Source organism: Centropristis striata, chromosome 21 (assembly GCF_030273125.1).
Source record: "Centropristis striata isolate RG_2023a ecotype Rhode Island chromosome 21, C.striata_1.0, whole genome shotgun sequence".
Lineage (NCBI taxonomy): Eukaryota > Metazoa > Chordata > Actinopteri > Perciformes > Serranidae > Centropristis > Centropristis striata.
Genome location: NC_081537.1, coordinates 144,373 through 158,428, shown reverse-complemented (window position 1 = coordinate 158,428; position 14,056 = coordinate 144,373). Strand labels below are relative to the sequence as shown.

Here is a 14,056-nt window from a genome sequence, read left to right as displayed (position 1 = left end):
AAGACACAAAATGACCAAAAATAGATGTTAAAATGACTGAAAGATACACAAAATAACCAAAAATAGATGTAAAAATGATCAAAAAGAAACAAAATGACCAAAAATGGATGTACAAATTACTAAAAAAGACACAAAATCTCCCAAAATGGATGTAAAAATGACTTAAAAGACACGAAATGACCAAAAATAGATGTAAACATGATCAAAAGACACAAAATGACCAAAAATAGATTTAAAAAGGGCTAAAAAAGACTCAAAATCTCCAAAAATGGATGTAAAAATGACTAAAAAAGACACAAAATGACCAAAAATAGATGTAAACATGATCAAAAGACACAAAATGACCAAAAATAGATGTAAAAATGATTAAAAAAATACACAAAATGACCAAAAATAGATGTTAAAATGACTGAAAGATACACAAAATAACCAAAAATAGATGTGAAAATGATCAAGAAACAAAATGACCAAAAATGGATGTACAAATTACTAAAAAAGACACAAAATCTCCCAAAATGGATGTAAAAATGACTAAAAAGACACACAATGACCAAAAATAGATGTAAACATGATCAAAAGACACAAAATGACCAAAAATAGATTTAAAAATGGCTAAAAAAGACACAAAATGACCAAAAATAGATATAAAAGTGATCAAAAATAACACAAAATGACCAAAATTAGATGTAAAAATGATTAAAAAGACACAAAATGACCAAAAATAGATTTAAAAATGACTAAAAAAGACACAAAATGATCAAAAATAGATGTAAAAATGATCAAAAAGAAACAAAATTACCAAAAATGGATGTACAAATTACTAAGAAAGACACAAAATGGATGTAAAAATGACTAAAAAAGACACACAATGACCAAAAATAGATATCAAAGTGATCAAAAATAACACAAAATGACTAAAATTAGATGTAAAAATTATCAAAAAGACACAAATGACCAAAAATAGATTTAAAAAAGGCTAAAAAAGACACAAAATGACATGATCAAAAGACACAAAATGATCAAAAATATATGTAAAAATGATTTAAAAAAAAACACAAAATGATCAAAAATAGATGTAAAATGATTAAAAAGACACAAAATGACCAAAAATAAATGTAAAAATGAGTAAAAAAGACACAAAATGACCAAAAATAGATGTAAAAATGACTAAAAAAGACAGAAAATGACCACAAATATGTAAAAGTGATCAAAAAAGACACAAAATGACCAAAAATAGATGTTAAAATTATCAAAAAAGACACAAATAGATGTAAAAATGACTAAGACAGACACAAAATGACCAAAAATACAGTTATGGTACCTGAGGACTGCGGACTTTGGTGACCACCTTCCAGGCTTCGTTGAGGATGGTGAGTCTCTCTGGTTCTGGAGGATCGGCACAGGCCAGACTCCGACCCAGAGAGCCGAACAACAGATGCTGGAGGGAAGATTCAGAGCTTCAGTCAGATAAAAAGGATTCTTTAACCACAACTCAACAGAAAGAAGAAACCTTTTTGAATATTCCTTCTCGTGTTTCGTGTTTTCTGACCTTGGGGAATCCGGCCTCGTCGCAGTCTTTGATCATGCTGATGAAGTCCGTCGCTCTGGCTGCTACGAACTCCGACCTGAACGCCCTCATCACTGAATTCAGCAGCAAAGCACTATGGGAAATACAACAAACAACCAGGAACCATTGAAACACTCTAAAAAACTGTTTCTCCTTGTTGTGGTGTATTAACTCCTGCACTTTTAGTGAAAAAGAAAAATTAAATGACCCCAAAAAATATTTAAAATTACCCCCCAAAAAATGTAAAATGACCCCAAAAAAGGTATAAAAGTTACGATTGAAAAGAAAAAAAAAATACCCCCAAAAATATGTAAAATTACCCCAAAAATATGTGAAATTCCCCCCCAAAAATATGTAAAAGTTACAATTAAAAAATAATACCCCCCCAAAAATATGTAAAATTACCCAAAAAAAAGATGTAAAAGCTACAATAAAAAAAAAATACCCCCAAAAATATGTAAAATTACCCCAAAAATATGTGAAATTATCCCAAAAAATATGTAAAATTACAAAAAACAAAGATGTAAAATCACCATAAAAAACAGCAGTGACGGCTCCTCTCTCTCTGTTGCAGGACGGAAAGATACAAAAGATCCTTCTCTCCTATTATTATTATTATTATTATTATTATTGTTATTATTATTATTCTCTCCTACAGCCATCAGACATAACACTCACTGGACTCACCCTCGGGGAGAAATAAAGGAGTTTTGAATTTGAATTTTGAATCTTAATAAGGATCAGTGAAGATTTGATTCAACTGATCTGAAATGGACGGAAGCCCTGAGACAATTTATAATAATAATATTATTATTATTATTTTTTTTATGAGTGCACTGAACTTAAACTCACCTGAAATAAAACATGAAAGCTTTCAGGCAGCGGTGCCCTTCAGCCCCTTGTGGTCAACATCCGAATTACACCAACAAACACTTAAAAACTGATCATTAACTTAAAAATTCACTTTCAAAAACTTTTTTCTTTCCCGTTTCACAAATTCTTTTTTTTTTCTCATTTGCTTCTCAGGGCTTCCGTAGAATGAGCCAGATAGACTGACTGAATATTTTTCTCCTGAGGAAAATAAAAACATGAACTTCTTGTTATCTTAACACAATAATTATTATCACAGCGTCTCACTCACTTGTTCCCCAGCTTCTTACATCTCTCCATCATCTCCGTCAGCAGAGGCTGAAAACACAAACAGCGTTAAAAACACTTTATAAAGACAGACTTTTACACTGAAGCTACTTCCTGCTGACTCATATTAACATCTTTCAGTTTGAAGAATCCCAGCTAGGGCTGGGCGATACAGCCCTAAAAGATTATCACATAATATTCTTGACGATCTTACAAAATACTGAAAAATATATAGAAAATATGATGTTTTTAGTCTGTATAAATAAATAAAAATCACACAACAAAATAAAAAAGCAGCAACAGCATGCAATAACAAGACAAAAGCTAGCCCAAGCACCTATTTTTTTCCTCCAAAGTGACAAAATAAGAAAAAGAAGTAAGAAAAATAATCCTTGCTGATACAATAGGTCCCTCACTGACTGAGTCAGTGCTCGGGCCCTAAAAATAAATAATCCTTGTGGATACAATAGGTACCCCACTAACTCAGTGCTCGGGTCCTAAATAATCCCTGTGGATACAACAGGTACCCCACTAACGCAGTGCTCGGGCCCTAAATAATAATCCCTGTGGATACAATAGGTTCCCCACTAACTCAGTGCTCGGGTCCTAACTAGAGACCTGGAGCATTCAGAGGATGGATGGCTGAGACACTAGATTCACAATAAGGGGTTTCTCAGCAGGCAACACAACACAAGCGATTTCGTACAATTGCAAAAAAATATACAGATTTACTACATGTCAAAAGTTCTTGACAAAATGCTACTCTATGGCCCTCTAGGGGGTTAACCGGATCTTCATTTGAATGAGCAAACAAAGTTCAAACTTGTCGTGCTGCTCCTTGTCCTGGAATGTAGAAAAGCCTGATAACGCCTCCCTGTGTTGTGTAACAACAAATACGATTTCAGGAGAAAATAACTACGGGTTATTTATTTCTCTCCAATAAAACATGAAACCTGGAAACTTAATGAATCATGTATGAAAGTGAACATAGAAAAGGAGGAGCAGGTTTTAACTGCAGCTCTGTTTGAACACGGAAACATATCTGAAAGTTAGAGAGCAGCTCTTCGTCCTCCCCCTCCTCTCTCTCTCTCTCTCTCTCTCTCTCTCTCTCTCTCTCTCTGCTCTCTCTGCAGACACTTCCTGTTCCCTCCCCTTCAGATCTGAAGTCATAAGGATGGGTGTAGCCTGCAGAGCTGACAGGCTCCACCTCCTCCACATGTTGTTCAGATCAGAGCTCAGACCAGTTTCATTTATCAGGAAGTCAGACACAGACGGACTTCTTCTCTGAGAGGTGAAATGGCGCAGAAAGGAGTTCAGCTGGACCGCGAGAGTTTCTCTTGTTCGATCTGTCTGGATCTACTGAAGGATCCTGTGGCTCTTTCCTGTGGACACAACTACTGTATGAAGTGTATTAACAGCCACTGGGATGGAGAGGATCAGAAACTGGTCTACAGCTGCCCTCAGTGCAGGAAGACCTTCACAACGAGGCCCAAACTGGAGAAAAACACCATGTTAGCAGATTTAGTGGAGCAGCTGAAGAAGACTGGACTCCAAGCTGCTCCTGCTGACCACTGCTATGCTGGACCTGGAGATGTGGCCTGTGATGTCTGCACTGGGAGAAAACTGAAAGCCTTCAAGTCCTGTCTGCAGTGTCTAGCCTCGTACTGTGAGCAACACCTCCAACCTCATTATGAATCACCTCCATTGAAGAAACACAAGCTGGTGGAGCCCTCCGAGAAGCTGCAGGAGAACATCTGCTCTCAGCACGATGAGGTGATGAAGATGTTCTGCCGGACCGATCGGCAGTCTATCTGTTATCTCTGCTCTGTGGACCAACATAAAGGCCACGACACGGTCTCAGCTGCAGCAGAAAGGAGCGAGAGGCAGAAAGAGCTGGAGGTGAGTCGACTCAACATCCAGCAGAGAATCCAGGACAGAGAGAAAGATGTGAAGCTGCTTCAACAGGAGCTGCAGAACATCAATCGCTCTGCTAATAAAGCAGTGAAAGACAGTGGGAAGATGTTCACTGAGCTGATCCGTCTCATGCAGAAAAGAAGCTCTGAGGTGAAGCGGCAGGTCAGATCCCAGCAGGAAACTGAAGTGAGTGGAGTCAAAGAGGTGGAGGAGAAGCTGCAGCAGGAGATCAGAGAGCTGAAGAGGAAAGACGCTGAACTGAAGAAGCTCTCAAACACAGAGGACCACAACCAGTTTCTCCACAGCTACCCCTCACTGTCAGCACTCAGCCCGTCTACATCCAGCATCCAGATCCGTCCTCGCCGCCGCTTTGACCACGTGACAGCGGCCGTGTCACGAGTCAGAGACAAACTGCAGGACGTCCTGAGAGACAAATGGACAGACGTCTCACTGACTGAAGTGGATGTTTTACTGCCGGCAGCAGAGCCAAAGACCAGAGCTGAGTTCTTACAGTATTCACGTCAAATCACTCTGGATCCAAACACAGTAAACACAGGTCTGTTACTATCAGACGGGAACAGGAAAGTTACATATACAAGTCAAAAACAGCCTTATCCTGATCATCCAGACAGATTCACTGATCTGTGGCAGGTCCTGAGTAGAGAGAGTCTGACTGGACGTTGCTACTGGGAGATGGAGTGGAGAGGGGATGGAGTTTATCTAGCAGTCTCATACAAGAACATCAGCAGAGTAGGATGGTTAGGAGACTGTCTGTTTGGATATAATAACAAGTCGTGGGTGTTAGGTTGTACATATAACAAGTATCACTTTCTGTGCAACAATGGCCATACTCCCGTCTCAGGTCCTCGGTCCTCCAGAGTGGGAGTGTTCCTGGATCACAGAGCAGGTATTCTGTCCTTCTACAACATATCTAAAACCATGACCCTCCTCCACAGAGTCCAGACCACGTTCACTCAGCCGCTCCACGCTGGAGTTAATATTCATGATTTTATTGAGGAACGGGGAGCCTCTGCTGAGTTCTTTTAACTCAAATAAACAGAAGTACTGTAAAGAGAAGCAGGTTAAACTCTTCAGATTCCAGGTTAAATCTAAATGTTGTGCTTCTTTCAGACAGGTGGAAAGAGAACATGTTTCTTAAACTTCACTTTGTTTATTTGAGTCTGTAGATTTCTCCTAAATTCAACAAAAGTTAACGTTAGATAACGCCTCATTTACATATTTAAACAGAAAACTTAAAAATAATTGTCTTCAGGTCAGTAATCAACTGGGGAAGTTTCACGGTGAAATCTGTGAGTTTACATTTTACTGGATTCTCAACTTTACAATTAAATTAAATTAAATTACAGTTTGTACGACCATAAACCTTCAATGAGCAACAAAATTAATCAGTATTCACCATTGTTATTTACTGTTCTTTTTTATTCAGGAAATCAACAAAAATATTGTGTAAATAATACGGTCACTTTTCTTAAAGTTCTTATTCTTATAATAAACTTAAAATAACAATTTACAAATAATGTCTATAAAAATCAAAAAACTTAAAAAATGTGAAAAGTGCAAAAAAATGTATTTTCCTTAAAAAGGCATTTAAAAGTACCCATTAATACAAAACTGTTCAAAAAGATGAAATGTAAAAATACTTAAGTTAGAAAAACATTAAATTATTAGTGTGGATATAAACCCACATAGCTACATATTTAATTTCATTTCATTTTTGTAATTTTACCTTTTTTTCCTTAAAAACTAATTTAAAGTAAAAAGCTAAAATAACAGTAACTTTCCTGTAAAAAATATAAATAAATAAAAGAGAAATAAATATTAACTATTATAGGCATGATACTTAAAATAAAAATTGTCATGTTAATTTACAGATAATATCTGTAACTTTAATAAAAAATGCAAATAAAAAAACTACTGTAAAAATTGTATTTTCTGTAAAATCAGGTGTATCTGTGTTTTAAAGTAAAAGTAAACATAAATATAAAACTAATAAGAATGACATTAAAATTTCAAAGAAAACATTCAATTGTTATTGTGGATCTAAACCCTTATATAGTGAGCTACATATTTAATTACAGATAATTATTGTAATTTTAAAGTAGAAGTAAACTGTAGAAATAATACAGAAACTTTCTTGTACTATTAAAATCTAAAATAAATGTAATTTGTTTTTATCAGCTTTAAACTTGAATTAACAGTTGTTTTGTTAATAATGAGTTGCATATATTTAATTAGAGATAATTATTGGTATTTTATGTTTATTTGTATGTGATTTAAATAAGCAGATGAAAAATTGTGTATTTTTTGGAGTTTGTTATTATTGGTGTAAAACTTAAAGTAATAGTTGGGTTTTTAATTTACAAAAAGTGTCTTTAATTTTAGAGTTTTTGTTCAGTTAAAAAATAAACAATCTTAAAAATGTTTGTTTGTTTGTTTGTCCTCGAGTTTTCCCTCAATCTGTGAGGCAGAAATCACCACTTGAGCAGCACTTTGACCAAACTTTCTCCATTCTGAGCTGAGCTTTGTTCATCAATCATTCATCGTCTGATTTATACACATTTTAATAGAGAAAACATGGAGAAAAGTAGGATTATTTTACTCCAGAAACACTGGATCCTACATTTCCCATCATGCAGCTGGACAGTGTCTCAGCTGTGAAAAGTTGATCCCACAGCGCTCCCTGCTGGACAAACTGTGGAACAACAACATTCATCTTCTGCTTTTTCTTTGACTTGATCTGCAACATTCACAGCAGCATGAGTTTAACTACAAATAAAACATAAATGCAAAAATAAATATTTTTTAATTTATTATTTTCACTTTGTATTTTAACCTCTTATTTATTTATTTATTTATTGATTATTTTCTTTATACATTATTACATTCATAATGAAGTGTGTCATCAGGTAAAGTCCTCAAATAAATAAATACATTTGAAAAAATAATTGATAATACATTCATTTAAATTACAATTAAGTACATAAGTGCAAGAATAAATGCAAAACTAGGGCTGCAAGCAGCAGTGAACGGGCCCTAACAAGCAGCAGTGAATGGGCCCTCGCACCCAATGCGTGTCGGGGAGCTGGCCGGTCGCTGGCAGGCACTGCGGTAGTTTCAGACATCGAAACTGTAAATCAGATGAAGTTTGTAGTATGAAGCTGATTTCCTGTTGTCAGTAGGGGGCGCTATGACTTTTACTGCATTTTGAGATAGGGATGTGTTCAGGCATGGACCCTTGTGAATCATAACACATTTGGGGCAGACTGGACAATGTATGGCGAAGTTACAACAACTTCCTGTTTCACGGCGTGGATGGTCACCACGGCAACAGCATGCAATAACAAGACAAAAGCTTGCCCAAGCACCTATTTTTTCCTCCAAAGTGATAAAATAAGAAAAAGAAGTAAGAAAAAAATAATCCTTGCTGATACAATAGGTCCCTCACTGACTGAGTCAGTGCTCGGGCCCTAAAAAATAATCCTTGTGGATACAACAGGTTCCCCACTAACTCAGTGCTCGGGACCTAAAAAATAATCCTTGTGGATACAACAGGTTCCCCACTAATTCAGTGCTCGGGCCCTAAAAATAATCCTTGTGGATACAATAGGTTCCCCACTAACTCAGTGCTTGGGACCTAAAAAATAATCCTTGTGGATACAATAGGTACCCCACTAACTCAGTGCTCGGGCCCTAAATAATCCTTGTGGATACAATAGGTACCCCACTAACCCAGTGCTCGGGCCCTAACTAGAGACCTGGAGCATTCAGAGGATGGATGGCTGAGACACTAGATTCACAATAAGGGGTTTCTCAACAGGCAACACAAGCGCTTTCGTACAATTGCAAAAAAATATACAAATGTACTACATGTCAAAAGTTCTTGACAAAATGCTACTCTATGGCCCTCTAAGGGGTTAACTGAAGCTTCATTTGAATGAGCAAACAAAGTTCAAACTTGACGTGCTGCTCCTCGTCCTGGAATGTAGAAAAGCCTGATAACGCCTCCCTGTGTTGTGTAACAACAAATACGATTTCAGGAGAAAATAACTACGGGTTATTTATTTCCCTCCAATAAAACATGAAACCTGGAAACTTAATGAATCATGTATGAAAGTGAACATAGAAACAGAGGAGTGTTGAAACTGGGGAGAAGGTTTTAACTGCAGCTCTATTTGAACACGGAAACATATCTGAAAGTTAGAGTGCAGCTCTTCGTCCTCCCCCTCCTCTCTCTGCTCTCTCTCTCTCTCTGCAGACACTTCCTGTTCCCTCCCCTTCAGATCTGAAGTCATAAGGATGGGTGTAGCCTGCAGAGCTGACAGGCTCCACCTCCTCCACATGTTGTTCAGATCAGAGCTCAGACCAGTTTCATTTATCAGGAAGTCAGACACAGACGGGCTTCGTCTCTGAGAGGTGAAATGGCGCAGAAAGGAGTTCAGCTGGACCGGGAGAGTTTCTCTTGTTCGATCTGTCTGGATCTCCTGAAGGATCCGGTGAGTCTTTCCTGTGGACACAACTACTGTATGAAGTGTATTAACAGCCACTGGGATGGAGAGGATCAGAAACTGGTCTACAGCTGCCCTCAGTGCAGGAAGATCTTCACACCAAGGCCAAAGCTGGAGAAAAACACCATGTTAGCAGATTTAGTGGAGCAGCTGAAGAAGACTGGACTCCAAGCTGCTCCTGCTGACCACTGCTATGCTGGACCTGGAGATGTGGCCTGTGATGTCTGCACTGGGAGAAAACTGAAAGCCTTCAAGTCCTGTCTGCAGTGTCTGGCCTCGTACTGTGAGAAACACCTCCAGCCTCATTACGAATCACCTCCATTAAAGAAACACAAGCTGGTGGAGCCCTCCGAGAAGCTGCAGGAGAACATCTGCTCTCAGCACGATGAGGTGATGAAGATGTTCTGCCGGACCGATCGGCAGTCTATCTGTTATCTCTGCTCTGTGGACCAACATAAAGGCCACGACACGGTCTCAGCTGCAGCAGAAAGGAGCGAGAGGCAGAAAGAGCTGGAGGTGAGTCGACTCAACATCCAGCAGAGAATCCAGGACAGAGAGAAAGATGTGAAGCTGCTTCAACAGGAGCTGGAGGCCATCAATCGCTCTGCTAATAAAGCAGTGAAAGACAGTGGGAAGATGTTCACTGAGCTGATCCGTCTCATGCAGAAAAGAAGCTCTGAGGTGAAGCGGCAGGTCAGATCCCAGCAGGAAACTGAAGTGAGTGGAGTCAAAGAGGTGGAGGAGAAGCTGCAGCAGGAGATCAGAAAGCTGAAGAGGAAAGACGCTGAACTGAAGAAGCTCTCAAACACAGAGGACCACAACCAGTTTCTCCACAGCTACCCCTCACTGTCAGCACTCAGCCCGTCTACATCCAGCATCCAGATCCGTCCTTGCCGCCGCTTTGACCACGTGACAGCGGCCGTGTCACGAGTCAGAGACAAACTGCAGGACGTCCTGAGAGACAAATGGACAGACGTCTCACTGACTGAAGTGGATGTTTTACTGCCGGCAGCAGAGCCAAAGACCAGAGCTGAGTTCTTACAGTATTCACGTGAAATCACTCTGGATCCAAACACAGTAAACAGAGATCTGTTACTATCAAACGGAAACAGGGAAGTTACATTTACGAGACAAAAACAGCGTTATCCTGATCATCCAGACAGATTCCTTGATGTGTGGCAGGTCCTGAGTAGAGAGAGTCTGACTGGACGATGTTACTGGGAGGTGGGGTGGAGAGGGACAGGAGTTAATCTAGGAGTCTCATACAAGAACATCAGCAGAGCAGGGAGGTCAGGTGACTGCAGTTTTGGATATAATAACAAGTCGTGGGCGTTAGGTTGTGCATATAACACGTATTACTTTCTGTACAACAATGTCTATACTTCCATCTCAGGTCGTTCGTCCTACAGACTGGGAGTGTACCTGGATCACAGTGCAGGTATTCTGTCCTTCTATGACATCTCTGAAACCATGACCCTCCTCCACAGAGTCCAGACCACGTTCACTCAGCCGCTCCACGCTGGAGTTAATATTTATGATTTTATTGAGGAATGGGGGGCCTCTGCTGAGTTCTTTAAACTATAATAATCAGAAGTGATGTAAAGAGCAGCAGGTTAAACTCTTCAGACTCCAGGTTAAATCTAAATATTGTGCTTCTTTCAGACTGGTGGAAAGAGAACATGTTTCTTTAACTTCACTTTGTTTATTTGCGTCCGTAGATTTCTCCTAAATTCAACAAAAGTTAACGTTGGATAACGCCTCATTTACATATTTAAACAGGTCAGTAATCAACTGGGGAAGATTCACTGTGAAATCTGTAAGTTTAACATTTTACTGGATTCTCAACTTTGCATTTTAATTAAATTACAACCTTCAATGAACAACAAAATTAATCAGAGATAACCATTGTTATTTACTGTTCTTTTTTTATTCAGATGTTTTATTCAACAAAAATACTGTGTAAATAATACAGTAACTTTTCTTAAAGTTCTAATTCTTATAATAAAAAAATGCAAATAAAAAACTACTGTAAAAATGGTATTTTCTGTAAAATCAGGTGTATCAGTGTTTTAATGTAAAAGTAAACATAAATATAAAACTAATAAGAACATCATTACAATTTCAAAGAAAACTTTTTAATTACAGATATTTATTGTAATTTTAAAGTAGAAGTAAACTGTAGAAATAATACAGAAACTTTCTGGTACAAAAATCTGAAATGAATGTAATTTGTTTTTATCGGCTTTAAACTTGAATTAACAGTTGTGTTGTTAATAATGAGCTGCATATATTTAATTAAAGATAATTATTGTCATTTTATGTTTATTTGTATGTGATTTAAATAAGCAGAAGAAATATTGTAGAAATATTATTGTACATATTTTTTTGGAGTTTGTTATTATTGGTGTAAAACTTAAAGTAACAGTTGGGTTTTTAATTTACAGAAAGTGTCTGTAATTTTAGAGTTTTTGTTCAGTTAAAAAATAAATAATCTTAAAAATGTTTGTTTGTCTGTTTGTTTGTTTGTTTGTTTGTTGAGTTTTCTCTCAATCTGTGAGGCAGAAATCTCCACTTGTGCAGCACTTTGACCAAACTTTCTCCATTCTCCATTACACATTTTATTAGAGAAAACATGGAGAAAAGTAGGATTATTTGCCTCCAGAAACACTGGATCCTACATTTCCCATCATGCAGCTGGACAGTGTCTCAGCTGTGAAGAGTTGATCCCACAGCGCTCCCTGCTGGACAAACTGTGGAACAACAACATTCATCTTCTGCTTTTTCTTTGAGTTGATCTGCAACATTTACAGCGGCAGGAATATAAATATATTTTATTCATCATATTTATTAATTTTTATTTGTGAACGACCAGGCTCCACTTCAGAAACATAACTAAATCTTTTAACTACAAATAAAACATAAATGCAAAAATAAAAATATATTTTTTTCATTATTTTCACTTTGTATTTTAACCTCTTATTTTCTTTATTATTTTCTTCATAAATGTTTTCATTTATGATGAAGTGTGTCATCAGGTAAAGTCTTAAAAAAAAACACATTTAGAAAATGATAAATAATATGATAATGATAATACAATAATTTAAATTACAATTAAGTACATAAGTCCAAGAATAAATGCAAAACTAGGGCTGCAAGCAGCAGTAAACAGGCCCTAACAAGCAGCAGTAAACGGGCCCTAACAAGCAGCAGTAAACAAGCCCTAACAAGCAGCAGTAAACAGGCCCTAACAAGCAGCAGTAAACGGGCCCTAACAAGCAGCAGTGAACGGGCCCTAACAAGCAGCAGTAAACAGGCCCTAACAAGCAGCAGTAAACGGGCCCTAACAAGCAGCAGTGAACGGGTCCTAACAAGCAGCAGTGAACGGGCCCTAACAAGCAGCAGTGAACGGGCCCTAACAAGCAGCAGTAAACGGGCCCTAACAAGCAGCAGTAAACGGGCCCTAACAAGCAGCAGTGAACGGGTCCTAACAAGCAGCAGTGAACGGGCCCTAACAAGCAGCAGTAAACGGGCCCTAACAAGCAGCAGTGAACGAGCCCTAACAAGCAGCAGTGAACGGGCCCTAACAAGCAGCAGTGAACGGGCCCTAACAAGCAGCAGTAAATGGGTCCTAACAAGCAGCAGTGAACGGGCCCTAACAAGCAGCATTAAATGGGTCCTAACAAGCAGCAATGAACGGGTCCTAACAAGCAGCAACGAACGGGTCCTAACAAGCAGCAGTGAATGGGTCCTAACAAGCAGCAGTGAACGGGCCCTAACAAGCAGCAGTAAATGGGTCCTAACAAGCAACAGTAAACGGGCCCTAACAAGCAGCAGTGAACGGGCCCTAACAAACAGCAGTAAATGGGTCCTAACAAGCAACAGTAAACGGGCCCTAACAAGCAGCAGTAAATGGGTCCTAACAAGCAACAGTAAACGGGCCCTAACAAGCAGCAGTGAACGGGCCCTAACAAACAGCAGTAAATGGGTCCTAACAAGCAACAGTAAACGGGCCCTAACAAGCAGCAGTGAACGGGCCCTAACAAACAGCAGTGAACGGGTCCTAACAAGCAGCAGTGAACGGGCCCTAACAAACAGCAGTAAATGGGTCCTAACAAGCAACAGTAAACGGGCCCTAACAAGCAGCAGTGAACGGACCCTAACAAACAGCAGTGAACGGGTCCTAACAAGCAGCAGTGAACAGGAAACTCTTACGTCATTACGGCAACAAGTAGGAATGTTGACAATATCATCATATGCACTTTTTTACCCACAAAAAAAATATACTGGTATAATCGTGAACGATACGATATGGAACAGCCCTAATCCCAGCTAACAAAGTGTGTGAAAGAGTGTGTGTGTGTGTGTGTGTGTGTGTGTGTGTGTACCTCTGGAGCTCGGTAGGCGATACACTGCAGGATCCAGTTAATGGCAGGTGAATAAAGCGTCAGGTACTCGGGGACCTCCACCCTCTGCAGGACCAGCTGGTTCTGGACGCTCTCCCCGCTGACCTGCCGGAAGGTTCCCAGCAGGTCGAAGAAGTTTCGGTTCAGACTGTCCTTCAGGTGAGGGGCCACTTCCATCCCCACCTGGACAGATTCAACAAGATCAGAATTAATTCAGCTGTGCAAACAGAAACAAACAGAGTGTGAAAAATTAGCTGACAGATGTGTCTATTGTCCGGCTACTGCGACCGGCTAATGTGATCGGCTAACATGATGGGCTAACGTGACAGGCTAATGTGACCGGCTAACGTGACGGGCTAACGTGACCTGCTAATGTGACCGGCTAACGTGACAGGCTAACGCGAAGGACTAACATGACAGGCTAACGTGACCTGCTAATGTGATGGGCTAAAGTGACGGGCTAAAGTGACAGGCTAACGTGACGGGCTAACGTGACGGGCTAACGTGAA

At 39.1% G+C, this 14,056-nt stretch overlaps 3 protein-coding genes across 4 annotated transcripts in view; 2 read left to right on the top strand and 1 right to left on the bottom strand.

Annotated features, from left to right (window-relative positions):
* vps35l (VPS35 endosomal protein sorting factor like) overlaps positions 1 to 14,056 on the bottom strand; it is a 43,700-nt gene that overhangs the window by 18,934 nt on the left and 10,710 nt on the right. For both annotated transcript variants that reach the window (XM_059325010.1, XM_059325011.1), the window contains exons 13-16: positions 13,530 to 13,730; positions 2,709 to 2,755; positions 1,550 to 1,661; positions 1,322 to 1,438 (exon numbers count right to left, since the gene is read on the bottom strand). In XM_059325010.1, the coding sequence (XP_059180993.1) occupies positions 1,322 to 1,438; positions 1,550 to 1,661; positions 2,709 to 2,755; positions 13,530 to 13,730 (477 nt within the window). The remainder of the gene's footprint in view (positions 1 to 1,321; positions 1,439 to 1,549; positions 1,662 to 2,708; positions 2,756 to 13,529; positions 13,731 to 14,056) is intronic.
* On the top strand, positions 3,920 to 5,713 carry LOC131959801 (tripartite motif-containing protein 16-like). The gene has a single exon (XM_059325020.1). The coding sequence runs from the start codon at positions 4,001 to 4,003 to the stop codon at positions 5,663 to 5,665; it is 1,665 nt and encodes a 554-aa protein (XP_059181003.1). The 5' UTR covers positions 3,920 to 4,000; the 3' UTR covers positions 5,666 to 5,713.
* LOC131959794 (tripartite motif-containing protein 16-like) lies at positions 8,549 to 11,635 on the top strand. The gene has a single exon (XM_059325014.1). It carries the CDS (start codon positions 9,058 to 9,060, stop codon positions 10,726 to 10,728), a length of 1,671 nt encoding a protein of 556 aa, XP_059180997.1. The 5' UTR covers positions 8,549 to 9,057; the 3' UTR covers positions 10,729 to 11,635.